The 26,824-nt window shown below is 37.9% G+C and overlaps 3 protein-coding genes across 8 annotated transcripts; 1 reads left to right on the top strand and 2 right to left on the bottom strand.

Annotated features, from left to right (window-relative positions):
* Nucleotides 1–45: 45 nt before the first annotated feature.
* Nucleotides 46–12,585, top strand: ebo (ellipsoid body open). Of its 4 annotated transcripts, none has more exons than XM_053754130.1 (21): nucleotides 46–287; nucleotides 598–807; nucleotides 1,372–1,569; nucleotides 1,822–1,993; nucleotides 2,139–2,271; nucleotides 2,663–2,801; nucleotides 3,171–3,337; nucleotides 3,808–3,931; nucleotides 4,268–4,350; nucleotides 4,672–4,780; nucleotides 4,874–4,966; nucleotides 5,711–5,888; nucleotides 6,782–6,923; nucleotides 7,235–7,361; nucleotides 7,698–7,838; nucleotides 7,995–8,207; nucleotides 8,634–8,815; nucleotides 9,317–9,493; nucleotides 9,716–9,908; nucleotides 10,087–10,317; nucleotides 10,561–12,585. In XM_053754130.1, exons 1-21 carry the CDS (start codon nucleotides 282–284, stop codon nucleotides 10,657–10,659), a joined length of 3,117 nt encoding a protein of 1,038 aa, XP_053610105.1. In that variant the 5' UTR covers nucleotides 46–281; the 3' UTR covers nucleotides 10,660–12,585. The 4 variants fall into 4 exon arrangements, with proteins under 4 accessions (XP_053610105.1, XP_053610106.1, XP_053610108.1 ...); XM_053754131.1 differs by having other exon boundaries at nucleotides 138–287; nucleotides 7,998–8,207; XM_053754132.1 differs by lacking the exon at nucleotides 46–287 and adding an exon at nucleotides 296–479.
* Nucleotides 12,582–14,919, bottom strand: LOC128675048 (uncharacterized protein). 2 transcript variants are annotated; one of them, XM_053754140.2, is made up of 5 exons: nucleotides 14,762–14,919; nucleotides 14,195–14,400; nucleotides 13,490–13,721; nucleotides 13,178–13,326; nucleotides 12,582–13,059 (listed from the first exon to the last, which is right to left on the bottom strand). In XM_053754140.2, the coding sequence occupies exons 2-5, from the start codon at nucleotides 14,385–14,387 to the stop codon at nucleotides 12,767–12,769; spliced, it is 867 nt and encodes a 288-aa protein (XP_053610115.1). In that variant the 5' UTR covers nucleotides 14,388–14,400; nucleotides 14,762–14,919; the 3' UTR covers nucleotides 12,582–12,766. The 2 variants fall into 2 exon arrangements, with proteins under 2 accessions (XP_053610115.1, XP_053610114.1); XM_053754139.2 differs by lacking the exon at nucleotides 14,762–14,919 and having other exon boundaries at nucleotides 14,195–14,752.
* Nucleotides 14,920–15,506: 587 nt separating this feature from the next.
* Nucleotides 15,507–26,771, bottom strand: Cap-D2 (CAP-D2 condensin subunit). 2 transcript variants are annotated; one of them, XM_053754129.1, is made up of 22 exons: nucleotides 26,704–26,771; nucleotides 26,475–26,621; nucleotides 26,178–26,291; nucleotides 25,831–26,003; nucleotides 25,458–25,630; nucleotides 25,130–25,271; nucleotides 24,909–25,004; nucleotides 24,395–24,568; nucleotides 23,308–23,469; nucleotides 22,650–22,787; nucleotides 21,986–22,351; nucleotides 21,521–21,850; nucleotides 19,635–19,835; nucleotides 18,973–19,515; nucleotides 18,469–18,648; nucleotides 17,881–18,092; nucleotides 17,562–17,732; nucleotides 16,962–17,234; nucleotides 16,430–16,694; nucleotides 16,049–16,222; nucleotides 15,775–15,877; nucleotides 15,507–15,657 (listed from the first exon to the last, which is right to left on the bottom strand). In XM_053754129.1, exons 2-22 carry the CDS (start codon nucleotides 26,590–26,592, stop codon nucleotides 15,581–15,583), a joined length of 4,185 nt encoding a protein of 1,394 aa, XP_053610104.1. In that variant the 5' UTR covers nucleotides 26,593–26,621; nucleotides 26,704–26,771; the 3' UTR covers nucleotides 15,507–15,580. The 2 variants fall into 2 exon arrangements, with proteins under 2 accessions (XP_053610104.1, XP_053610103.1); XM_053754128.1 differs by having other exon boundaries at nucleotides 26,475–26,769.
* Between the last annotated feature and the right edge of the window lie 53 nt (nucleotides 26,772–26,824).

Below are 26,824 nucleotides of genomic sequence, written 5' to 3'. Positions count from 1 at the left end.
AATAGGTAGTTAAATAAAATCATTTATTTATAAACATGTATGTAGCAGTGTTGGATAAATCCCATTAGGATAACCGGCGACATTGTTCGTTGGTATTTTGTTAGACAAAAGGTTTATTGAGCATTGTCACACAACAGCAGCAGACACACACAACACAGTACAGGTAAACTGTGGTACAGACACTCACGGCACGGACTGATGGCACGGCACCAAATTGCGCACGGCCAGATTGTCAACGTCTTGCTTCAACTTCAATCTTGACTTGTTTTGATACAAGTCTGATGATGGTAGGTAGGGTATGATTGCTCGCTTGCTTGATGTAGAACTAAAACTTCCAAGAGTATTTAAATTATTCAATTCTATTAAAATTTGCAGTATTTTACGTTAGTTTTCCTGCATTTCATTGAACGTTGCATTTTCTTACAGTAACGAAAGTATGTGATTTTGCATGACAGTCACAAAATTCTCTTTTATTCATGGTTAGTATGTTTTATCTTGCGTTTTAGTATCTATCTGGATTTTTTTCATGGAAATTAAAGATATATCGCAGTATCTACACTAGATTTGTTATGTTTTATAAAAAGCTATATTTTACAGGGTGATATAGATATAAACGAGGCCTTGGCCTCTTTAGAGGTGTTGATGTCAGAATTCTTTGCACCAACAACTACAAACTACAGAAAGAGGGAAATAGAAAGTATGTTGGAAAATTTTTCTAATAGAAGAGACTCATGGAAACACTGTTTGTTATTTCTTCAAAAATCACAGAACCAATATGTCTTGATGTTCACGTTAACAACATTAGAGGTAAATTTCTTTAATTTTAAGTCTTCTTTTTATGGCAAAAGTCAATTTCATGAATATTAGTTAATTAAATTGTACTAAATATTATCCTATCCTTTCCTGGCTATAAATATTGTACTAAAAATAATCTTAATACACCCATACAGTTAATATAGACTGTTTGTCCTCTCTTTCATGTCACAACAGAGTCTGATTAAAATGATCGTTTTTGTATAATATATTGGAAACTGAAATTAAATGCTTTTTATGACCTGATTATATGGCTGCACATTACATGAGATGATTTAGGAAATAAATTATAAAATGTTAATTAAGCATCTCAAATCCGGACACATGCATATTTTAAATAAATGTTCATTCTCCTGAGTCTACATGTTTCATTCACATGTCACAACAGTATATAAAAATAATATAATTTTTATGGGTGAGACTTTAGCAAATCCTTGTATGGATATGAAGGTTTTTCTTCTGGATGTTATGTAATAAATATATTTTTAGAATGTAACACCAGAGGAGCACATGTGTATAATAGATTATATGTGAAATAAATGTTGTTCCTTTTTTCAGAATATTATAAATAGACAATGGATAAGTTTATCAAATAATGAAAAAACAGAGATAAGGCTAACGCTTTGGAATGAGTTGATGTCTAAGCACGAAGTGATGGTGTACTTCATTCGCAACAAACTAGCTGCACTAATGGTTTCAATCGCTCGATATGATTGGCCTGATCTTTATCCTGATTTCTTTGACAATATTGTTGAAGTAAGTATAATTTTTACTTTAAGCATTCTTACTCCTTTCAATGACACTACATGTATATGACACAAAAACTTTGATTATCTGTTACATCTGCAGATGTTAAGTATCCCACAACCACAAAGGATTGATAAGTTTAATTACTGTACGTAAATTTTTTAAGAAAGAATAAAATTGGTCTTGTCTATTTGGAAAATAATTGACCATAAAAATAATTCAAATTTTAATATGCCTTTAAATTTTTTTATATTGTTGTAGTTAACAAAGTGTGATGGACATCTTTGCATACTGGGGTTGGTGCTGGCACAAGCCGCTAGCGAAGAGTTGGGAGCGGCGCGCGACACGGGCGTGTTACTGCCTTCACAGAGGAGACACCAGCTGGAGAGGCTTATGCTCAAGGGGGTGCCTCAGTTATTAGCAGCACTGAGTGGTATGTTACCTGTGTTCCAAATCGAAGTAGCCAGTAAATTCTGATATGGGACTCAAATTTGTATGACATATAGATTTAAAACAGGAAAAAGTTTAAGTGCACACTTTCTGTCTAAACATAATACACATTTTATGTTTAATTTTAGCAATTTTAGAGAAAAATGTTCAAGAAGGTCAGTCAAATCCCCCGCCGTCGCCCACTAGTGGGATTCCACAAGTCTCTGCTCTGCCCGATCTGCTTGCTAGTGCAAGAGAAGACCAGTCAAGAAATGTAGATAAGTGAGTGTTAAATATTGTGTATGATTCATCGTTGATTCTATTGTTTCCAGAAATAATGGTGAGAGGATAAGAGTGTTTAGTCGTTTTTTCTTTGCCCTTATTGTGCCAAAAAATGTTTCTTTTTTTACATTTTTTTTTGCTTTTGTTATAATGTCACTTTGTACTCACAGTAGGTCATGTGCCCTTGAAATTTAATGATCATTTGTACAAAATGAAAAATTTTGTGTACAGTCCACAGCACATCAAGCTATCCAAGTTCATTGCGAATTCGCCCCTATTTCCGAGGCATAAATATTCATGTAGGCTAATTTGACATACGGTCAATCTCAAGGATAAAGTCCGTATGACAAGAAATTTGGTGCTCATTCAAATGTAAATGACAATATTGCAGGGCTCTGAATACGGAGATAGTAGTGAAGTGCCTGAGCACACTGCAGCACCTGTTCTCGTGGCTGCCGCTGTCCTCGCACGTGCCGCCGTCGCTCGTCACCACAGTCTTCTTCTGGGGCAGCATAGCCACGCAGTCACATGTATGTACTTAAAATCAGTTCCTGTAGCTGTTGATATTTGACTTTATTTAGTGGTTTGAATGGTGTAATTTTCAAGAATATTTGCGAAAGGAAGCTGGGTTGATAGATCACCTTTTTTATAATTTATATATGTTTTTAACATTTGTGGAAAAATAATGTGAAATTTATGAAGGGTCAATTTTATTCTCGTGAACTTAATACTTATGTGTTGTCCAACCAAGGAGCTTGTTGTTACGTGTATAACACTTACAACATTTATTACGCACACTACACTTAACGCTATCGAGTCCGATAGTATCGCCAGTCGTTGGTAGTCACAATTTGGCACTACACTTATACAGGGTGACTTTAACACCTTGTATATCACAGAGTGCGGAGGCGGCGCTGGCGGGTCTGGGCGGCGTGTGTGAGCTGCTGTACCGGCGTTACGCGCCGCCGTCGTCCGCCACCACCGCGCTGCGGCTGCATCACTGCGCGCTGCGGCTGCTGCGCCATCTCACCCACGACCCTCAGCACATGATGCAGGCGCCACACGAGTCAGTACTGTCTTGCAGAGTGTACGAGCGGCGTGAGAGCTGCTCCACACTCTTTTTTGCGAGCAAGGGGACACAACTCACAGTGTCAGACTAAAACTATCATATAAAATATAAAACTATATAAAATATTAAACAGTTCGACTTCCATTTAGAATAACAGGCGATTACTCAGATCACATATCTTTATTAATTCTGGGTGCGTAGTGCGATTTTGCTTTTTACACCATTTATCGAGTCTATTCGCAGTGACACGCAGGTAACCAATCACTGTGACACAGTTGCAACTACACCGCAATGTGATTGGTTCGCTGCGTCTTACTTCGAATCGAAAAAAGTTCGATGTAATAAAATCAATCGTGTTAAAAATATATTAACCTCCAGGTGAATTTTCTTATTTTACATTATGTAATTAATCGAATCCAAGGTCGAGTTTAGCTTATGAAATATAAAAATATGTTTGTTTCTTCCAGTTATCTCAACAAGTTAGCTGAACTCCTAAAACTATTTGTATCGTTGCATTTCAAGAGGCTAGAGGCCGAACCAGAATTTGATGCAATCGAATTCTTATCTTATCTATTCCAGTATACATTCCAGGTAACAATATATTTTTTAATTAGTAAAAAAATTAACTATAATCATAATCAATAATTTGCTTCGTAATTTTATGACATCCGTAACGTGCTACGTCAAAATCCTACTAATATTATAAATGTTTGTTATTTATTTTTTCACGCAAAATCTATTAGACGGATTATGAAATTTGGCACACGAATAGAATATAAATTCAGGTGACACGTAGGGTACTTTTTATCCCGAAATTCTCACGTGAACGAATCCCCGGGGCGCTGCTGCTTATAAACGTATCGCACCGCATATCGGATCTTTTTCTGCTCTACTCAAATGGTTTATTAATTAGTATTTATCTTGTAGGTGCCAACGTGTGACATATTTGTAAATTGCTTAGATATATGGACACAATTTATTGATATTTTGAAGCCTGAAGATACGCCCAAGTAAGTTACATATTTATAATTATGTTTTTTTTTTTAAATAAAAAAATCTCATCTATACGCTGTCGTGCTTGATGCTTCTGGTTACGTGATGTATTTATTAGATCTTTAAAGATATAAGCTTATATGTTTCGTTTCACGAAAAGGAGGGCCGTTAGGAGGGCAGTTGCTTGGGACGTATTATGAGCATCTATAATAAAGTGAGCAATCCCTCCATAACGTACTATTTCTCATATAACGTATAAGGTAACATTGACTGTTTATTGTTCGTGACTTCGTTGTTTATCCTACAATAGAGGATTACTAAATGAATGTTGATTGCAGATATTGGGAGGCGCTGCAAGCGCTGGTGACGGGCGTGCTGAACAAGATACAGTTCCAGCACAACAAGGCCCAACTGCAGCATCTAGACAACGAAGTTTGCGATGATGATGTTCGTATGTTTTATATTATTTGTTTTCATGTCATCACAATTGATTCGAACTATACTGCAAAAGTATTGTAATAATATATCCTGTTATTTCAGGGTGAAACAGAATGGCACACATTCCTCAAGCACTGCATCGAGTGCGTAGCTCGAGTGGCGGATCTAGCGCCACTTGATGTGTTCACGTCGGTGGTGAGTTTCTCTAGACGTTTTGAATTTGAGGCGTCATCTACCACGCCATGTGCATAACGCCGTAGACGCAAAAGCAGACTAACAGCCATGTCCCATTGCTCAGTCGTGCACCGTTGCGACGATGCAGCACGATGCTCCGTTGTTTTCTATATGTTTTGACAGTGGCGTACTTTGACAAACGTCGAAGTTTCATACTATTTTTGCGATGTTCTGTGTTGTCTGTCGTCAAAACAATGGGGCATGGCTCACGACGTTACTAGCTGCACAGATGATCGACTACGAACAGATGGCGCTGTAGTCGAATCATGAGAAAAACGAGTCAGACTAGAACGTGCAGGCAAGGCATTTACTATTGGAATCATATATATCACCTTCGACATGACACCGTCGGAGCCGTGCAGTTTCACTAAGCCGAACAACACTTAGCCTGGCGGGAAGATTTTCTCTTTGTGGCGGTCGGCAAAAATATATTCAAATTCAAAATTGTTTCATTAACTTACTATATACATTATCATTTATTGACGTTAAAAAAATATTTAAACTAAGTGTAGTGCCGACTTCCAAAGCCCAGGTGAAGAAGAAGCGGCGCAAGAAATTTAATCGCAGCCTTTTCTCTGAAGACGTCATTTCGACGACGACAAAATCTCTATGTTTCGGATAAAAAAGTCATTACTACATATCAGTTACACTTGGGATGGAAAGTTCCGTTCAGTTCGGTCATTGACTCGAATTGTTTGGTGTCAGCTGGAGCGGTGGCAGTGCCTGGCGGGGGTGTACTCGCGGGCGGGGTGGCGCGCGGGGGCGGGCGCGGGTGTGGGAGCGGGAGCGGGGGCGGGGGAGGCGGACCGGCTGCTGGCCGCGCTGCTCGACCTGGCCACGCTCACGCGCCTGCTGGGCCGACTGGCGCCTGCGCTCACTGCAGGTAGCGTATTGTGTTTCGAGATACTGCTTTGTAGTCTTTTTCTCTAGCAGTGTAAAGGGACCTTATGGAGGCTGGACTTAGGTCTTTATTGCCGTTGTTCGAATACAAAACAACAGCAATAATGACATAAGTGCCGAGTGCCTTGAGGTCCCTTTTGATTTGGACGGCCACATATCATATTACATCTGTGAAAGAGCTTGCCTCTGAACCTAAAGGTTCCGGGTTCGAACCCCGGTTGGGTCATGATGGAAAATGATTTTTTTCTGATTGGGTCTTGGATGTTAATCTATATATGTATTTGTTATAAAATAAAGTACCGTTGAGTTAGTATCCCATAACACAAGTGTTGAACTTTCTTTGGGGCTAGCTCCATCTATGTGATTTATCCTAATTTAATAACAATATATTAATATCTAACTAGACAGTAACTTACATTACAGTTTTACATGATGCGAAAAGCCCTCTTCTATTATCGAACCCGCGGAACATAAATAACAATTATTTTATATTCCGTGATCACACCTCTCGCTACCGACGGGGGATTCATCCTCACACCCTAGCGTTCAGTGCGCTTTAAAAGGAAATGCCTCCCGCGTACTCTGATATTGTGGAATGAGCTTCCAGTCACGGTTTTGCCCAAAGACTAAACTGTTCAAAAAGGGTGTGAAAATATTTATTCATATTGGCAGCGCCCCTGGTATTGCAGGTGTTCATTAGTTGAGGTGACCACTTCCCATCGCAGGCGTAGGCTGCACGCCTACTTGCTTGTTCAATGGTATACAAGAAATTTGAATGGACTGGATTGGCAGGACGCAGTTGGAAACTCTTTGAAATTTTCGTAGACGATCGATTAAATTTTTAATCATAGTTTTATATTGTGATATCGCCCATAGAGCCGGAACCGCGGCGGCGCGGCGGCATGAGCGCGGGCGGCACACTGGTGGAGCGCGTGTGCTGCGCGCTGGGCGCGGCCTCGCGTGCGCGTCCGCACCGCGCCGCCAGCAATCAGGCGCACGCGCGCGCGCTCGTGCAGGTGTGAGTATATTGTTGTACATGCATAGTGTTGTAGATGCACTCTGTGCGTGCAGCCGCATCTAAATACAATAGGCGTCACGGAAAATAAGACCTGTGACGTTACATGGTTCGCCTACGCAATAGCAAAACAGCCAATCAGCACAAGCACAGAATAAGGCATAAGTTAGGTTCCATCAACTAGAGAACTATGCAACATTTGTGAAACACCGTTTCAACGCTATCAATTACATATATCAAATACTTTATCAGCAAGTAGTCCTTTAATTTTGCGTTCTTTGGAATAATGTTACTTAGTTGTTATTTGTGTCCAGTCACGCGGAGATGTTCGCGTGTATGGGCGCGTGGTGTTGCTACGCGAACGACTGCGGCGTCCCGATGCACGTCATGGAGGGGCTCTTCACTTCAGCCGTTCCGTTCCTCATGCCTCACGACTCTCCTGTAAGAATTTATAATAAATATTTTACTTAAGAATTAAATCACCAAAGGTCGAGAAACTGGTACCAAATGACTTTTTTTATGCTTCGTAAAACCTTTTCAAATAATTTTATTTTTTCATCATTATATTTCGTTTTGCATAAAGAATCGCAAAAGTGAGAGAAAATAAACGTCATCGTGAAAAATTTGGTCATTTGCACATATCGTCATATTCGCATAACGTCAAATTAATACATTTAAATATCAAAGGCGTCATTTTTCGAAAGGGAACACTTTTCGTTCTGTGTTCAGGCAAGACCGTTTCATAATTTAATTCACATAATGTTATTGTCTGGATAGGAGCCTCCACTTTTATGTCACGCGGCGGCGCACCTGCTACTGAGCTTGTCCAAGAACGTGAAGTTTACGCGAGAGCCCGTGGCGCTAGTGGGCGACTTGTATCACCATGCGCAAGTCTCATTGCGGTACTTGGAGACAAAGGTGCAGTGCTCGACTCTAATTATTTATTATTCTGCTTTTATTTGTAAGTACCTTTGATACCTAACCGTCAAACATCCTTTGCCAACGATCTCCTTGTTTATGTAGATGTTTTTTATATAGTCTTCATTTTAAAAAATAAATAAGTATATTAATTAGCAGACAGCGGCTGTAGTCCGAGAGGCGCTACTATGTCTCTGCTTGCCGCGGACGTCGGGCGGCGCCACGGCCCCGGGCAACAACGGAGACGCAGCCCGCGCTCTGCTGGCGTCCTGGACGGAGCCTCTGGCGGCCTGCGGCCCCGCTGTCGCGCTGCCGCCGCTCACTGCGGTGCTGCTCTCCTTTGCGCACGCGCCCACCTCCAGCAAGAAGGTTAGTGTTGAAGGTGATCTCGGAAACTTCGAAAAGCACTAAACTATTTTCATATAGCTATCAGGTCCGATGGACAAAAATATACCTTTTCTATTAATCCATTTTACTAAGTTGAAATAAAAATGTGTCCGCCATTTTGGATCAAAAAATGAAAATATTATTTAGATAGATGTAGGTATTTGTATCAATACAGCACACCCATACAAAAATAATAATATAAAACCAGTACCAGATTCCTCCAATAGGACACTCATATTACAAAATTTTACGTTTTAAAAGCCCATGAACATTATAAACCTCTTACTGTCTTATGTCTTATAGACATATTTTACTAATCTAAAAGAAATTGTATATTTCTCGTTATAATTAATTTTAAATAATTCCAATTTTTTATTATTCTATACGATTACCTCTTGTATGGTCCAGATAATAGCTGAGAGTATGCAACAAGCAGCAGAAACAGCTCTTCGGATGCTGCGCGAGCCTGCGTACGCGCAAGAAGAGGCGGAAATAACAGAGTTCTTTTTGGCGTTGTTCACTGCGTTGTTGCCGCAACTTGGAAACTTTGCATATACCGCTATTGATGTGTTCCTCGATGTCGCTCAGAGGTAGGAAACACTTGGTTGAATTTTTGACGTCAATAAGTGATGTATATCATCCCAACTTCAATAAATAATCTTAACTTTGAATATGTAAAACGAAAATGATATTATAAAGGCGAAAGTCAGTTTGTTTGTTACTCAACTAATCTTCTTGAAATTTTGCATTCATGTAGTTTGAAGTATGGAGAAAGACATAAGAAATTTCATTCCGGAAAAATAACGCGGGCGAAGCCCCGGGCAAAAGCAGGTTTTAAATATTTTTACGACTTTATTTGAGCGATATATGAATGAAAGTGTGTTCGATTCAAGTTGCGGAGAAATTACTGACGTCCGTAAGGGTTCACTGAGGGTCGTCCGTAAGGGTCGACCTCCATGGTCTAACGGTCAACTTGCTGGACTGCTACCCTGGTGGGACCGGGTTCTATACCGGGTTCATACCGCAAGTCTCGAACGTACTTTAGAGTTAACTCGATCTGCGATTTGTCCTTATATATAGGTTGTTTGCAGAGGCGGCGACGATAGCAGCCTGGAGCGGCTGGTGTCGTGCGTGCGGCTGGGCGTGGAGGCGGGCGGCGGCGGCGTGCGCGTGCGCGCGGTGCTGGAGCTGCTGCTGCAGACGGCGCTGCCGCGCGCGCAGCCGCACCGACCCGACCTCGCGCGCGCCGCGCTCTCTCTGCTGGCCAGGTATTATACTATTTTTAAAATGTAGCGACGACGAAAATATTGGACGCTTAGTTTTGTTGGTAAAAATAACTTTTGAAAATGGATGTTTCTTGTGTGTTATTCTTTCGCTATCTTCAATTAATGTTTAAAAGTAAGTAGTAGTAATGTAAGGTAGGTTTGCGAGTCGTTGCGGTATTTGCAAACGAACATACATTATTAAATTTAATATATGTAATTCAACAGTGTACTGATCCACCGCTGGCGCTACTTCTTCATGCACAAATGTGACGGAGAAGAAAGCGCACGGAGAACCAACGAATTGCGGTCGGGGCTGGCGGCGCTGGGGCGGGCGCTGCTGCAGCCCGACATCGAGCTCATGAGGATCAACATACACACTCTGGACGTGCTCAACACCAAGTGGAAGCTGTATCATAAGGTTACTATACATTATTCATGTACAAGTGTGACGCGGAATTCCGACGAGTTGCGTATACGTCGATGAATTTGCTGAATTCAAAATTCAGCAAATTCTTCAAATCCTTCAAAATAAATTGAAGAAAATTTAGGAATTGAACTTTGATCGCGTGAGACTGTATTGTGTGTATTATTTCCAGGTGATCTTTCGCACGGAATTCCTTCCGCAGTTCCTGTCAGTTCTCCTGTCGTCGCTGGCGGAGGGCGGCGCGCGCGCGCTGCTGCGCGAGGAGATCCTGAGCGCGCTGCACGCCATGGCGGCCGTGGACTTCCCCGCCTTCCGCCTCGCCTTCCTGCCGCACTTCCTGGCCTCGCTCGACGGCCTCCCGCACCAACACGTGCACGAACTGGCGCAGTTCCCGTCCGACACGGTATACTGCCTCTTGTGGCCCCGCCCTAGAATAGGACCATTCCTAATCCACCCGTACATGTCGCTCGATGCGACTAAGATACACAGGTCTTAATAGCTGATAGGCTAGGCATCCTCAAAAAGGTCAGGCAGGTAGGCTTCATGGCGTCACAGTTCAGAATGTAACACAGCTCTTACCGGCGAATGAAATGCAGACTGGAGTATACTAAATGTAAATATAAACAAAAACTATAATTGGTTGCAGGATCTTCCAACATTCACTCAGAACATCCAGCGACTGATGAACGACGTCAACTGTTACCGCGCGTACAACGCACTGGCGACGCCTAGCGGCATGACGTAACAACGCGGTATAATTTAGACAACCTAGTAATATTGACTGAAAATGTATATATGGTTGGTATGGTATGTAGTGTAGAGCGTTGAGTGTTGGTGGCCATTGTTGAGGCATAAAGCTATTGGTGCACTGCTAAGAAGTTTTTGTTGCAAAGTACATATCTGTGGCCCGACCTCGTTCATGCGCGGTGAATAGTATAAACTTATGCCTATCCATTCTAATATTATAAATGTAAAAGTGTGTTTATTAATTTTTCTCGTCAATATCATTGAAATATTTGCAGATAATGTTGTTTTATAATGATAATGTTTCCTCAGTAGGTTTTATTGGAATAAGAACTCGTATTCATCGTTCTGTGAAAAAATCAAGAAACCACATACAATGATTCTATTCCAGAGATTGTGTAACAAATTTGTAATAATAATATAAAATGATCTTTTATTTTTTCTTCGGCTATGGCTCCATCAATCGCCAAAACTATAACAAAAATAAATTCTGATTTTCCTTTATGACATTTATAATCTGACAGTGTCAGTACAATTTTTAAAGAAAATCTAAGTACTATGTCTTATAAAGGTTTTCTTTACATACCATATATAGAGAGGTTGGACCACAGAGGAAAGAGATAGCAGTACGTATATGTACGGTATGGTAGACTGCAAACGTCCATTTAATAGTTTTAATCCTTAGGAATACGGACTTTTGCAGCCGACCGTACCTTGCATTAAAGAGTTCTTGGGAGCACTAATATTATAACATCTAAACCTTTATGGCGGTTTTTATGATGTAAAAGTCCGCAATTTTATTCCATTTCGTGAAAAATCCGCTTTGTGATATACACTAATAGGTTTTTTAATGTAATTGTAAGTCACCGTTATTGTTGAATGTTCATAAATATAAAAAAATACATAATAAGTTAGGCGGCCTAAGTCACTTGGTTGAAATATGAAGAATTTCAATTAAGTCATTTAAGTTGATTGTATGTTGTTCCGCAGTAGGTACTTCAGCATTTACAAAGCATTTCCAGAAGTTAATTTCAAATTTGTAAATGAAATTAGCGAAGTAATTAAGGAGTAGGTACACTATTCCACCTTACTGTTATGTAGATATATGCGACTAGGCAGTGTAACATTACTACATACATGTAGTTCATAAACATCTATATGAAGCGTAGTACCACAACTTGTATTAGTTCTGACAAGTCAAATATATATAAATCCATAGGTGAATATGTGTTATTAAAGCTGGTACTCGCAATCTATATTTATTGTAATTGTCATACTTTGGAGCAAACAACAAAATTATATCGAAGTTGGTTCTAGTCTAGGTCCAGTTATCTGCATCAGATCGTTACAAATGTGGTGATTTAAAATAACATGATAAATATAGGCTATCAATTTATATTTTGTTTAAGTTTTAAATAAGGCGTATACCGTAAATTTTAAAAACTTTGCATTTTTCATGTGCTTTGAAGTTATTTGATCTTACGTAAATAGATCTGTGGTGGTAACGTTTTGATCCATTGCCGGTCTCTAAACGAGACAAAAGGTATATTATCATCTATAGACGATATGTGTCCAATATAAGCACTTCTTTGCGTGAAGAACAATATAAGTACTAAAGTAAGTTATATTGGCACAGCAGATTAATGGAAACCACTATTAGAGGTATACTAAGGTGTTAAATTAAATCAATTGGGTACTTTGATAAAGAGTGACTATGTATTTGTAAATTATGTAAAGGGTTATGTATGAATAGGTGCAATATGTGATAGATTCAGGTGACCACATTATGGAACAACAAATTGTTATCAGAATTGATGCAATATTTTTACACAATTAGTGTATAAAATTAGAATTTGTATGCTATAATAATTGTGGTGGATATCCGAGTAAATTATATACTATGATTTAAATAAAAAATTGTGCTAAATACATGTTTTTAATTTATCCGATGTGTTCTAATACAAAACAAAATTAAAACTTCACTTACAATTAAAAGAGACTACTTTTTCAGTTTGTTTCAAACTAATTTGTAATATATTTAGAAATGCTAAATTTTATACTTATTCATTATATCACAAGCAAGTTTGCATAACAATAAAAACCTAATTTTAACTCTTTCCAATACCCAGATGGCGTTTTACAACTTCCTTCAATATGGAGTCATGGCTGGCATATAAACTCATGTCTGGGGTGGCATCTACCCATCTCACCCCTACTGCATCATCACCAGCATGCAGATTAAGAGCTCCAACAATGGAGCCTTTTTCATCATGGAAATTATAAGCTATGGTCTCCATCCATGCATTGTCTGTATTGCGCCGATCATCCACATAACCCTCATACACCACTTCACCTTCACTAAAGAACTTCTCAAACTTATTTGTCCATTCTTCTCTTTCCTCTGTAAAATATAGAATAAGCTTTCATACAATACAGTATTGACTATATACAGATATAGAACAATCATCTTAATGCACTTCCTGAGTATCTTATAAAATAGGAGTATAACAAATGATTACCTTTAGACATGACTAAGGCATTAATGGCCTCTTCCTGAAATTCTCTGACAGCTGTGGTGGTAACCTTCTCCCCAGGGTCCACCATGCCTCCGGGCAAAGCCCACTCTCCTGTGTCACCACGTTTGATAGCTACAAATTGAAGGATTGGCCTAAAAAGATAAAAAAATTAAAGGTGCATTGTTTTCATGTTTAATAGTAAACATATTTGCAATACATTTATAATATTTACATGTCCAAAACCAAAAAAAATTGGTTTTAATTAAACAAAATTTTTTGAAATTTGATTAAATATTCAAATATAATGAAACTTACTTATTAGTATTATCAAGCACAATTTCTCCAGAATTCAATCTCTTCCATCTTGTGACCACAGGATCTGCTGCATGGTTTGGTCCCCAACGACCCAGAATTCCACGCCCACAAAGTCCAGTTCGCCCAATCGGATTCAATGGATACCCATTAACAATGTGGTAGTCACCCATGTAACTTTTTCTACTTATTTTGCCATCAATATTATTCCATTTTGGTTTAAAGGTACTGTCACCTATGCACAAAACTACATATTAGTAAAATAAAAAACACATGTCAGTGACCATATGATAGAAACCTTACTAGAAATACTTTGGGCTAAAATTAGATATATTCTTGCATTTAACATAAAAATGGCAAGGTTGACATGAATACAATATTAATGTGATGTGCCAAGTGTGTTGTGGTGTTCAGGCATTTACATTCTATCTGGCTGAAGCTGACGTTGGCGACTCTTGGAACTCCATTCGGCCCAGGGTACAACTTTTAGATCCACCCTAGTCTCCAACAGAGTGATGAAGTCATCCTTAATAATGACTAGGTCATTCAGGCGCTGATCTTTACAGCATACTTTTAACTTTGTGCGCTACTGAAGCTCTATGACAAACTCCATTTGTCTCCAAAAAGCAGAGCATACCAAAGGAGATTGGTAGACTAATATTAGTTTTGCTGGAATAATTGTTTACATTTTTTATTAAAAATACTTACCTAAATCGGGATCTGCCCAGGGCTTTCCATTGAGGGCAGGTTCAGTATAATTTGGGGGCTTGTAGTCATTATATTGAGTTGACCAGCTAATTTTGTCATCGGGAACTAAAAATCTTTGTATATTTGATCGAGGGTATGTCCCACCCCTACATTTGAAATGAGTTGATATCATAAAGACCTCCGGTTCAGCCATTAAAGTCCTAGAACTTGAGAATAATACGAGTAGCAATTTAAAATTCATAAATAACAATATGTGTTTTTTGCTATTCATTAGCTTCTTGGTCTCTCTTGCTTACACGTTGCCTGCTATAAAAATGTCTATTTAGTGAAAGCATCCGAAGCAAACGTGTAAATCCGTCTAATTAAATCATAATATTTTGTCTTCAAATCAATCACATTTTCAAACCAATAAAAATAACAAAAACATTAGCCTTCCTTGACGCAGATATTGAAGATTTAAGGTTAGATTAGAACAGATAATTTAAACGAAGAGAAGGGAACTACTGCTACTACTACAAGACTAACTATATTATTCAAGTCGATATATTCAATTGGAAATGTTCGTGCCTTAGCTAGTGTGAATGATGAGGTGAAGTAATAATGTAGGAATTATAACATAAAAAATAATCTCACGACGAAATTACCAACAACTTTTTTTTCTAAGTATTGTCAACTATTGTCTAATAAAATTATTAAAAAGGTTAACTGCAGATTACAATGGCTAACAAATCGATAAAAGTAAGTACGCTATTCTGAAAACCATTTTATTACTGTTTATTTACGAGCTTTCTATATATCTGGGTAGATTTGAATCTCGATGGTTTACAACCTCTGTGGTTTACAATAGGTCAATGGTTTACAATGATTTATTAAACTGACATTGACATTTGTTTACTTTTTATTTCTCTCCGCTGGCTGAGCTCTATTCTCCAAGGCCAGCTTTTTACAATATAGGAAATTCTATTTTAAAAGCTTTCTCTTGCACTACACCGTGCATCTAAAACTATACGTTCATAAAATCGGGACGTATGCATTAGGTAGGTACTTAGTTTATTATATCTGTGGGATGTAGTAATGGGCAAAGTACCCCATTTATGGTTCTAACGAAGGCCTACATGGGATTTAGAAGTACTTCGTTCAGTACCTACTAATTCCATGGTTTACCAATTTTTTTTATCTGTGGTTTGTCCCAACTTCGTCGACAGTCGTCACACATACAGTCGTACAAAACTATACAGTCTATACCATGGAACTAGTAGGTACTTTGTACGAAGTACTTACTAAATTCATGCATAAAACTTATTTCCTACATAAATCTACAGCCGACTCCAAATAAATGACATAGGCTAGTATTTTATACAATTTATTACTATGAACTAAAAATATCTATTTCTTTCTGCGTGTAGTTTTTCTGGCTGCGGGTTTTTTGAAAACGTCATCATCTTTATTTTGTTCCTCCTCATCTGAAAGTATTTATAAATTTAGTTAAGCATAATCTAAACTAGCAAGACATTAAATAAAAGTATTAGTCGGTCACATTAAAATATAAGTACTAGTCGGTCACATTAGTAATATTTTACCTGATTCATCAGAATCATATGCCACCGGTTTTCTAGATCTAGTTGGTTTTCTGCTGGATTTTCGCACTGAGGGCGGAGTTCCGTCGTTGGCGGGCGGTTCATTCTGTGAAAACGAAGATAAATAAAGTAGTATTCAAGTGTAATAGCGTTTTCTATAAAATACATCTTACAAAAATGTTTCACTAAAATATTTAGCGACTACGAAGTCCCAGGCAACATCTAGTTCTATATAAAGAGAAGATTTTAAAAGATTCACTGTAGCCTCAGTACATACCTCATCTGGACTGGAGGAGCGGCGGCGAGGCTTGCGGGTCTGCTTGCGGCGGGGGGTGGCGCGCGGGGCGGGGGCGGGGGCGGGGGCGGCGGGGCCGGGCTCTGCTTCGCCCTCGGAGCCCGAACGCACCGCGAAACATTCCTCTATCTTGTCTCCCAGTTCTGTCACTAGTGCCTGAAAAAGTTAATTGTACCATATTTAAATTAGCTGAATTTTAAAGCTACCTATTCACTTTAAAATTCAGCTAATTAATGCATAGTTAACAACCTTCACTTAAGACTTTTGTTGATTAAATATGAATAAATATCGTATTACCATATGAGTCTCCTATTTTGTTGTTGTTGTACACTCAGCCTGAGTGGTCAAATAAGTACTACTAACCTTAATTTCGTTCTTCGCCATTTTAGACGTATTATTCATAAGCGTAGTAAACGACTCCATCACACCATTGCAGTGCAACTTATCCTTGTAACAGTCCAGGTTTTCTATAAGCTTTCGCAGGGATCTTTCGTTGTAAGTGAATAAAGAGAGACAATACGCTAAATCGCGCCACTGTCGCTCTTCTGTAGACAATTTGAATCTTTGGCAGAGTTTCTCCACTAATGCTTCCATCTGACGGTCTTTTTGGATGAGCGATGTTATGTATCTGGAAAAATTATGTTAGAAAATATACTTTTATGTATTCTATGGATATATTCTAAGATCATTTACAAATCAGTATATCACTGGCTTTACACGTAATTTTTTTAATAATAAGAAAATTATGTCATATGCATACAAAGTCTCACATAATCCTTGCTGTCGTGAGACTAGGGCTCTAATAGTCGAAGCCAGGATCTCCTGCTCCTCCTGATAATGGACGGGGGTGGTGGCCACTGCCAAGGTCGTCATTACACACACACACTGGACTCACTTCATTATCAGTCTGTACTGCTCCTCCGGCACATTGAGTTCGGGGTCGCTCAGTCGCGATATTATATCGGGCATGACATTGTACAGGGCGTTTCCCTTCTGCGAGAGTTGTTTGAAGAAAAGTTTAGTCATGTTGGCGACGGCGGCGTCTTTGTCGGCGCAGCACAGCGCCATGTCCGCGATCTGTCCCTTCACGCGCACCATCTCGTGCAGCACCAGGAACGACAGCATCTTCACTGCGCACTGACGGACTTCTAGCTCTTCGTCGTTTAGGCTGCAAATTTACTTTCATTGAACAACAAGATATCTACTTTTTTATAGGGGAGGGTATGCTCTCGTGAGAATTTCGGGATAAAAATTACCCTATATGTTATTCCAGGTTATGTTCTACCGGTGTACCAAAATTCATAACAATCGGTCCAGTAGATTTTTCGTGAAAGAGTAACAAACATACATAAACACAACATACTCATAAACTTTCGCATTTATAATTGTATAATATATATAATAGTTCATGCTATCGATTAAAATAAATTAATATAAATGTGGTTATACTAACGGAATTTGAAATTAGAAAAAAAAAAAAAAATAGAATTCTTACATGTGATAAATGTGATGTGTCCATGGCTGTGTGAGATTGGGGAACCTGAGAGTAAGGTCAGCAAACGCGATAGTCAAATTGGTTCGCAACGACACGTTTTTTGACCTCTTCAGCACCGTCACTATCAGCTGCAGACCGTCCTCGCACACTGAACTTGATACCAGCATGAACCTACAATTGATATATTTTCAAGTGTTGTCATACTAGTGACTTAATAACATTTAAATTCCAAAATTCAATACATAGAAGAATTCGACTAAATAATAGCAATATTAGCTATTTTAAATAATAATGATTGACTAAATATCATTATACCAACCTGGTGAAAGTCAATGCCGCAGCCGCTTGTAGTTGCGTGGAGCATTTCCCAGGATTGGCCAGCAGCCACCGCAGCAGGGGGATGTAGCGCGCTAGAGCAGTGTCGCTGCCGATGATGTCTCGCTCACACACGCTGCGCACGTACTCCGCGTCCGCGTCATCCGCCACTGCGCCTTCTAGGCCTGCCTCGTCTTCCGTCATCGTTGTGTTTGCCTTTACATTTTTAAAATAAATAATTATCTATGGTGGTTGGCAATATGGAAAGTTGTCTGAAAATCTAAACTGTTGAATATTACCTACTCATTATTAATGTAATTTCATTCATAAAATATCAATATACATAAATATCGTCAACATAATATATCACAAACAATAAATGTTTTCGCATTCTGTGCCCCCTAAAACTCCAAACAAACTATTTAATGTTGGCGAATTCAGACAGATGGCGACGCGAATAAATGAACATTGGGCTTTTTTGTATGAGAGCTTTTATTTACCACAAGGAAAAAAACAGTAATGTATGTCGCAATCGCCCAGAATGGCATTAGAAAAAGTCATTATGTTTTCCAAAAGTAATAACAATAGTTACCGAAGAGGCTTTATTGGAGACACTGGCAGATCGCTGGCCCCTGGAGGAAGCGCTGGCGTTGCTGAGGTTCATGAGTGTCTGCCGCCGGAGGTCGTCGGCGCGCCCGCGCCGCAGCGGGGTCGCGAACGCACTGGCCTTCTTCTTCTTCTTCTTCTCTTCCTCTTTACGCTCTTCACGGACCTGAACAAAATTTACTATTCTAAATTTTGGAGAATTTTTTTAATTTATGATAACTCATGGTTTTGATTAACCCGTAAGAAATAAAAAAGTGATATATGTATTTATTTCTAAACAATAATAATTGTTTTGTATGCATATCCCAAACGTATGTAAAAGAAGCAAAAAGTATTCCCAAAGATTTATGAAATTAAAAAATTGTTTTACAGAAATTGACAGAAATACATAAACCTATAAATAATGTTGTAAATTATTATAAGTAATCCTATAAGCTTGTCTTTAACTTTGGATGTACGAAACATTTTACCAAACATCACTTGTTCTCACCTGGTTTCTTCTCCTCAATTCACTGTATACACTTGTATCCAGATATATCAACTGCTGCAGCGCGACGTGTCCCACAACAAACACGAACCGTGTCAGCAATTCGGTGGGCATTGTCGCCTCTTCTTCGTTTTCTTTGTCCATCACCACATTCTCTTGCAATCTCTTAAACATTTCCGCTAAAATCTTCGCGCACAATATCTCCGGTGAATCGCACACCGCGTAAATAAAGTCTATAGTGTTTGTTGCAAAGAGCACGAATTTGTTCATCTTTGAATATGCTTCGAGCAGACTGTCGAATATAGCAGTGAATATAGAATGATCAACAGGATATCTCTGATTTTTCTTTGCTAAAGATAGGAGTAACTGAGAGCTCAAGTTTCTAGAATTGTAATCGCCTGTTAGACCGTGGGTTTGGATGACTTCTAAGTTAGCTAGTGCGACGGAGGGCTTGGCTTTCGAAATCATGACGAGAATGGACATCGCTGTGTAGCTGTCCATATCAGTTGTGCCGTCGATTTTCTTCAGAAACATTTCCCAGAAAACCTGAAATTACCAAAATCAATTTTATGGTTCGAGTATATAATTTGATAACTTAATAAAACATGTCAACACCAGTTTCCGCCAGATCTGTGAGCCGGCGAGCGATGAGATCGTACATGTACCTGTATGATAGCAGGCGAGATGTCCCCCTTGTCCACCCACTGCTGCACGAGATGGTCAAGTGCGAGCGCACTGCCGCGGTCCACAGTCTCCGCCAGTTCCGTGAGCCGGCGAGCGATCGTAAACGCTCGAGCTCTGTCGTTTTTGTTCTCACACTCTAAATACATATCGCGGTATGCCCGTTCCACCGCTTCACGCTTGTCCTGAAACGAGGCAAAATTATCATTTTTAATGAACATCGAAGCGGAATAGTCGGATAGCGAAGTGACCGTATAAGTTGTGTTTTTTTTAATTTTGAGATGACAAATACAAATATTCTTTATTTTGCTAAGAAATGTGGTACACATACAGGTTTTAAAGAGATATCAGTTTCTCACATTTTACCAGACACTGACATGCAAAATAGGTATTTTAAGTTATATTATAAAATATTTAATTATGTGATTTTATCTAAATGTAGTACTCTAAAAAATAATATATATAAAATATGCGCATTCCATAAAATTTAATTGAAGTGTCAGAAAAATTATTAACAATTAGATACCGTTTCAGGACATTTACTTGTAAAACATATGAAGTGTAACTTCTCTAGTACTTATTTTTGTTAATCGCCAGAGAGCATATGAAAAGGAGTTAATTTTCTTGCAAACTTTAGTGATATGTGTTTCCCATGTACATTTATCATCTAGAGTAATCCCTAGAAATTGAGTTTGATGTGATTCCTTGAGGGTCTCATTGTCATAAGCAATATTTAGATTACATTTATTACCATTTTTATTTATAAATTGTATGTATGTTGTCTTTTATTATAATTATTGAAATTGTATTATTTACATCGTCATTGTACGTATTCATGTATTTACATGGTATAACCACAGATACATCGTCAGCAAAAAGAATATAATCATTGGTTGTAACATTAGGCAAGTCATTTCTAAACAACAGGAATAGCAATGGACCCAATATACTACCCTGAGGGACACCGATTAAATTTGATTCCATTAATGATCTGAAATGAATAAGCTCATTACATTCATTTAATTCTTCCATTTCTACATATTGCGTTCTATTACTGAGATAACTCTCAATCCATTTTTTGGCTATGCCTCGTATACCATACTTATCACATTTATTTATAAGAATGTTATGCTCTACAAAATCAAAAGCACTACTGCTCATGTCAAAAAAAGCAGTTGTAACAGGTACGCGTTTGTCCATGGAAGCCAGTAGTTTATTTAAAAGATGAAAGGATGCTAATGAAGTGGATTTTCCTTTTTGGAACCCATTTTGCTGAGGTTTTATTACTTCATATTTATTCAAGATTTGAGTGATTTCACGTGCATGGCTCTTTCAAATATTTTCGATATCACTGGGATGAGTGATATCGGCCGATAGTTATTTACAACTTCCCTAGGAACTAGAACCCTAGGACCCTTTTTATAAAGGGGCTTAATCTTGAATACTTTAAGCTGTTGTGGAAATACTCCAGTAGTAAATGAGAGATTTATTAGGTAAGTCCACAGAAACCTAATAATTCAAACATGCAAAAGAGTTTGAAGGTGCAGTTGTTCGTACGTTTGGCCCGTGGTAGTAAGCGTTTTCTATGAGATATTAAAATAAACACTTTTTAATTTGACTAAAATTAGTATATGTTTTAATGTTCTGGCAACTAGTATCCGAAGCTACGCCGTGCTTCGGAATCCAGGTTAAGCTGTTGATTCCGGCGCTAACTGGAATCTGGATTCGTTAACACCCACCAATGTTACATACAGCTCTCCTCTTATCTACTCTTAAGAAAAATCAGTGTCTAAGCAATGAGGACATGAAAAATTATAATGATCATGGAAACACGTTAATTTTTATATTTTGTTAATAGATTCGGACTTACTTGATCCGGCGACCATACAAGCAGCAGCATAGTCGCAACACCAACTTTAGCCGACTCAATGTTGAAGTGGTGAGCCGCGGTGAAGAAATCTATGGCTTCACTGACATCTCCCGCTTGCTTCGACATAAGCAAAGAGTTTATCAAAGGCACTGCTTCAGAAATCATTCGGCAGAAGTGAACGGACTCTTGGAGGAAGGCGACTATACTTTCTTTCTCTTCCAATCTCTTGTACAGTGCCAGTTCGTTTTCGCATTGTTGTGTCATGGATATGGAGTTCCTTCGATCGGGTATGACGAAAATGTTTCGGAGTAGAGCTACAAAATAATCTATCTGAAATAAAAACAAAAGTGAAAACTTCAGTGTTTAAAGTTAAAACACTGAAATTAGACTTCACACATTTATCGAATTAATTCAACATAACTTACTCATCTCACAAAAAATAAATTTTCGTTAAAAAAATCGCACCTGATCACTTTTCTCCATATCACACCTAAGTAGCTTGGCATCAGGATATTGTTTTTCTGTATGTTTCACAATTAAATAAGCTTTATAATAATTCTTATCACGCAAATGATTGCGTATAGCGTCGTACAGATTCTCCAGCGACGCTTGCGACAACTCCGGCTCGTCTTGAGTTAAAACATCCATTTTATCTTTGATCATAGAAATTACTTCTTTCTCGATCTTCTCCCATTTCTTCACGAGTTCCGGGTCCGGCCCTGGATTAAGTTTCTTCTGAAGATCGTCCAGTAACTTCTGTTCTGTTTCTAGTTGCTTCTCTAGCAAATCTAGCTTGAGTTGTGCAGAGAATGGATTACATTCAAGGAACACCTGTAGAAATTAATAGAAATAGAGAAACTTATGGTGGACAAAAGGGGAAGCCAAATGAATAAACCAACTCCAAATATATGAAAAAATAAAAGTTATTTGACTTCAAATTATGGTGTTATTTACCAACATAAATGTAAAAATAATCTAGTAAAATTAGATTTTTAATCTGCATTTTGTACAGCCAGAGTGAGCATAGAATGAGCAATCGTTCGTTTGATATAATAAGGGCATCTGTAAAATAACTTTCTGGAATATTTCAAACAAGATACAACCATACTTAAGTGTTATTGGAACTCACCTTTAGTAACTGTATGGCAGCTTTCCTGACGAGCGCGGCCCTGTCCCTGAGCCGGCCGATGGCGCGCTGCAGCACGGCCCGCTGCCGGCTCACCGGCACGCTGTTCTCTCGCTGCAGCCGACACCAGAACTGCAGGACCTACATACAATATTCAACTCATTAGACTGTTTTAAAATAATAATAATTTATAAGATCTACATTTGCTAATTGACGTCTTTGGCGAAAAACCTATTTCTTGCGATACTTCTTCGTCACCTGCGCTTTGGAAGTAGGCGGCAGATAAAGTAAAATTTCATAAATACCTTTCATAGAATATCTGGGTAATCATCCCCCAAATCTATCACTTTAAATTATATGCAGAAATATATGTCGATTTAGAAATAAAACGGATTAGAGTTTATAGTTTTTTTTTGTAGTTATGTAATTTATTTAGAAATGTCTCTAATATTTGAAAAATAATACAGTTTTTCTCCTGTAGAATTATGTGTTATTATAACTGCTGTAAGTTATAAATTAATATATTAGTAAATCGAAATGTATTCTTTTAATAAACAAGAATTTTAAGTTACGAAAGAACCGAGGTCTATGCTCTCGCCGTTAAGAGTTACCAATGCATTGACCGCGAGGAATAAATCAGTCAAAAGTGGCAGTTCACTACCTTGTGGCGCACGTAGGCGGAGAGGTCGTGCATGTGGTCGTAGAGGTCGTCGAGGAAGTCGTCGCGCTGCGCGCGCTGCGGCGCCGCCAACCCCTCGCCGCGCAGCTCCGCGCTCAGCGCCTCGCACATCATACCCAGCACGCTGATGCGCAGCGTGTAAGACTGAACACATCGACAATATTATTCCAACTTCATGTTTAAACTAGCGATCCGTGTCGGCTTGGTTCGCGTAAAACCATAATAAATTATACTTACACTTAGCTATCTCAGGAATCACACTACATATTGGTGAGAACCGTACAAATTCCGTCCAGTAGTTTTTAGACAGATTTATTTTTTACAATATGTAAGAATGTAGTCCCCTTGTCGCGACTGTATGAACGCGATAAAATAAAAAAAACGATTTTTATACGGTTTTCAACAATAGATGATAAGATTTTGAGAATGGTTTAGGTGTATATAGATAGGTAACGTTTATATTATAGTTTTACTCGAGTGATGTGAAATTTTATATTTAAATGTATATGACTAAGCTAAGGAAAAACATGACATTGCCATGTTATGTTAGGCCATGGCCTTATGATACGGCCAGCTTAAGAATAGAACCATTATATAGATATCATATGAAATGACTAACAAAAAATGATAACTTGTTAAATTCATTGTATTTTATTACTAAGTACCTACCTACATACATAGTATTGTTACATACATTGTTGTTGACCTTTTTTAACCAAGTTTGTTGTGGATGTTAAATTCATTTTGTGAACACATTGTAACACATTTATGTAATAAAATTTCTATGTTTTATACTATGTATGTAGGTACCTATGTTAAATGACCAAATAAAGGTGACATTTACTCGCATGCTATTTTTAGCTAAATAGGTATTGTTATTTAGACCATCATTATAAATGCTATTTAATGGGAATATGGGAATAAATTAATTGAAATGAATAACAGCATTGTTAAAAAGTAAGATCGCAGCCGAATCTAGAAAAAAGTTTTTGCAATGGGAATAGCTAGGATGAGCGAGAACATTACATGTGTACTACGTATTGTGTTGCGTATATGTGTGAGTCAATACCTCATCAACCTCCAAGTAAGGCTGTATGGTAGCAATGGCGCCGGTCATCTCCTTGGGCAGCTCCTTGGTGAGCTCCAGCAGGAAGGCGCCGCAGGTCCGCGCGGCGCCCTGCTCCGTCGCCGCGCCCGTATTCTCTTCTTCGCTCGAAGCTAAGGCTTCGGCTATCTCACGGACCTGGTTTTGAAAAATTTTCATTTTAAAATATACCGCGAAAGAAACGCAGGGAAAGCGCAACCCAAATATAGATTTCAATTTTTGTCACAAACCACTGCGTGCGTAACACACAAGTTAACGTCACAAGTGATTTTTAACAGTCAATATACCAATATTTTTTCATGATGAAGTACCACAGCTACATATATTTTAAATATTTTTTATTAAAATTTGTGGTAACATAAACAAGCTGTATAAAAAAAATACATGAATTTTATTTCATAGATAGAATTACCATGTAGTGACTATTTTAGCATTGAATATCGAAATAATCAGAATGCTGAAAAATGAATTTGTTTACCATCTGAGGTCCAAAAGTTCCAAGACCAAATTCCTTGGTCAGCTGGACCACACCAGCACAAATAGGAGATACAGCATGTTCTACTATTTGCAAAACCTGAAAAAAAAACATTAAAAATATTTTTATACATAAGATACAGAATTTATTATCAAATTCGTGTTTTTTTAACTATCTGCAGTAATGTTTAGTATTAAGTTTTTTAATACAAAAAATATACCAACCTGCACTAATTTGATGAGACAGGATGTGCCATGGTTGTACTTTTTGATCAGAACCCCAAGAACTTGGAACACTGTCTCTCTTATCGCCTTGTTCTTTATGATTTGTTCCTCTAATGCTTTGTAACATGGTTCTGCTACCATTCTGGGGAGTAACAAAGTTTTATTTTTAAAATATTTGGATTACTTTCTGAATGCATTTTCAATGAATAGGTATATAACTTGTTGGTCTGAATATACTTTTATTTATCTCCACTGCTTCATTTTCTTGAGAGTAGCAATAGTAGTATAGATATCTAAACAGAACTTACAATGTTTATTTATAACTTACGAAACAAAATTATCCTCAGCTAACGGTGGGTCCCAGAGTCTAGAGAGCGGCTGCTGGAGGACCAAATGCAATGTGACCAGGGCAGCCTGCTTATCAGACTCTGTCCACCCACAAAACTCCTCATCACTTGTTGTCTTCTTGCCTTTCTTGCCTAGAGTCAGCTTAGTGGAGTTCTGTAATTATATTGATGATAATGATAAATTATTTCAGAAGACTAGTGTTTAGTAATTTACAACATTTCCAAAAACATGTGATTTTTTAAATGAAGAGCTCCCCCACATAGAGGTAAGTAAAATTAGTTTTATAACTAGACTTAAAAATTATGTAATTACAAATTATTATCATTAATAATAATAAAAAATGGTATACTCACATCTGCTGCTAATTTGGCATCTTTAGTTTTCATAACTTGTGTAAATAGGTATAAAACCATCTTGACAATGTTTAGGTTTTTAGTTCGGACATCAGCATCAATTTCCTTGTCTTGAAATATAACTTCTAGATGGTTGCACAGATTTTTGGCAGCCCTAACAATGTGGTCAAATCCTGCAATGAGTTTTTTCAAATTATTTAAGTACATTTTTTAAATATTTTTTTTGCTATGACAGATAATTGCTGATGTTGGTTTTACTTCTTCAATCAAGCTGTGCAAGACAATATATAAGTATACCTATATAAGTATAAAAAATATATTAATAGATACTTATATGGCAAATATACCTTTATTTATAATATTCCATTCCAATTTATTGCCATGAACTATGATAGAGAAGTAAGTATCAAAATGTTCCAAAATATATTGAACTCCCTCTGAGTTGTAGGCGCGTGCAGCATCTGCAAAAAATTACACATAACATAACACAAACTATGTACAAACTTATAAAATCAACATGTTTACGGTGAACTTTTGACGTATGTAGGTATTGCCGGCGGGTTTAATAACGCGCCCTTTTAGAAATACTAGTTGGTCAAAAAGTCGTTTACTATTTTCTAAATATGAGTGAACAGTTGATTTACCTTGTAGTTTCGATAACAGTAATCTTGGTTGAACCACGTCTTCTACGTGATACTGTCCAGCATGAGATTCTAATAATTCATCCTTTTGCAAAGGTATTGCAAATTCAAAGTGACTCATGTTGAACGCTTTATTTATTTTAATGTTACCTGTAATGTGTCATCTGTTAACAATAAGTTTATTTTTCAGATATCTCAAACTCTAAGTAAAATCAAATTAAATCACCCAGACCAGAATTAATTTAAAGAATCAAAATAAGATCAAAACCAGCAACGATTTATTTTGAACCACAGATTACTAATTAGGAAAAATGACATTTGTTTGTAACAACAACGTTTTCGTTTTGTTCCAT

This window comes from Plodia interpunctella, chromosome 13, assembly GCF_027563975.2.
Source record: "Plodia interpunctella isolate USDA-ARS_2022_Savannah chromosome 13, ilPloInte3.2, whole genome shotgun sequence".
Lineage (NCBI taxonomy): Eukaryota > Metazoa > Arthropoda > Insecta > Lepidoptera > Pyralidae > Plodia > Plodia interpunctella.
The sequence above is the reverse complement of the archived record's forward strand: the minus strand, read 5'-3'. Positions and strand labels throughout refer to the sequence as shown.

What these genes read in the sequence shown, in the direction of transcription:
- ebo (XM_053754130.1), top strand. An exon ending in AAGCCTGAAGATACGCCCAA is followed by an intron (nt 4,351 to 4,671) that starts GTAAGTTACATA and finishes TGTTGATTGCAG; the next exon opens with ATATTGGGAGGCGCTGCAAG. An exon ending in ACGAAGTTTGCGATGATGAT is followed by an intron (nt 4,781 to 4,873) that starts GTTCGTATGTTT and finishes CTGTTATTTCAG; the next exon opens with GGTGAAACAGAATGGCACAC.
- LOC128675048 (XM_053754139.2), bottom strand. Translation starts at nt 14,465, where the DNA reads ATGAATAGCAAAAAACACATATTGTTATTTATGAATTTTAAATTGCTA. An exon ending in CTGGGCAGATCCCGATTTAG is followed by an intron (nt 13,722 to 14,194) that starts GTAAGTATTTTT and finishes TTTTGTGCATAG; the next exon opens with GTGACAGTACCTTTAAACCA. An exon ending in TGCCTTAGTCATGTCTAAAG is followed by an intron (nt 13,060 to 13,177) that starts GTAATCATTTGT and finishes TATATTTTACAG; the next exon opens with AGGAAAGAGAAGAATGGACA.
- Cap-D2 (XM_053754129.1), bottom strand. Translation starts at nt 26,592, where the DNA reads ATGAGTCACTTTGAATTTGCAATACCTTTGCAAAAGGATGAATTATTA. An exon ending in ATGCCAAATTAGCAGCAGAT is followed by an intron (nt 25,631 to 25,830) that starts GTGAGTATACCA and finishes ATATAATTACAG; the next exon opens with AACTCCACTAAGCTGACTCT. An exon ending in GCTCCTCCAGTCCAGATGAG is followed by an intron (nt 15,878 to 16,048) that starts GTATGTACTGAG and finishes TCGTTTTCACAG; the next exon opens with AATGAACCGCCCGCCAACGA.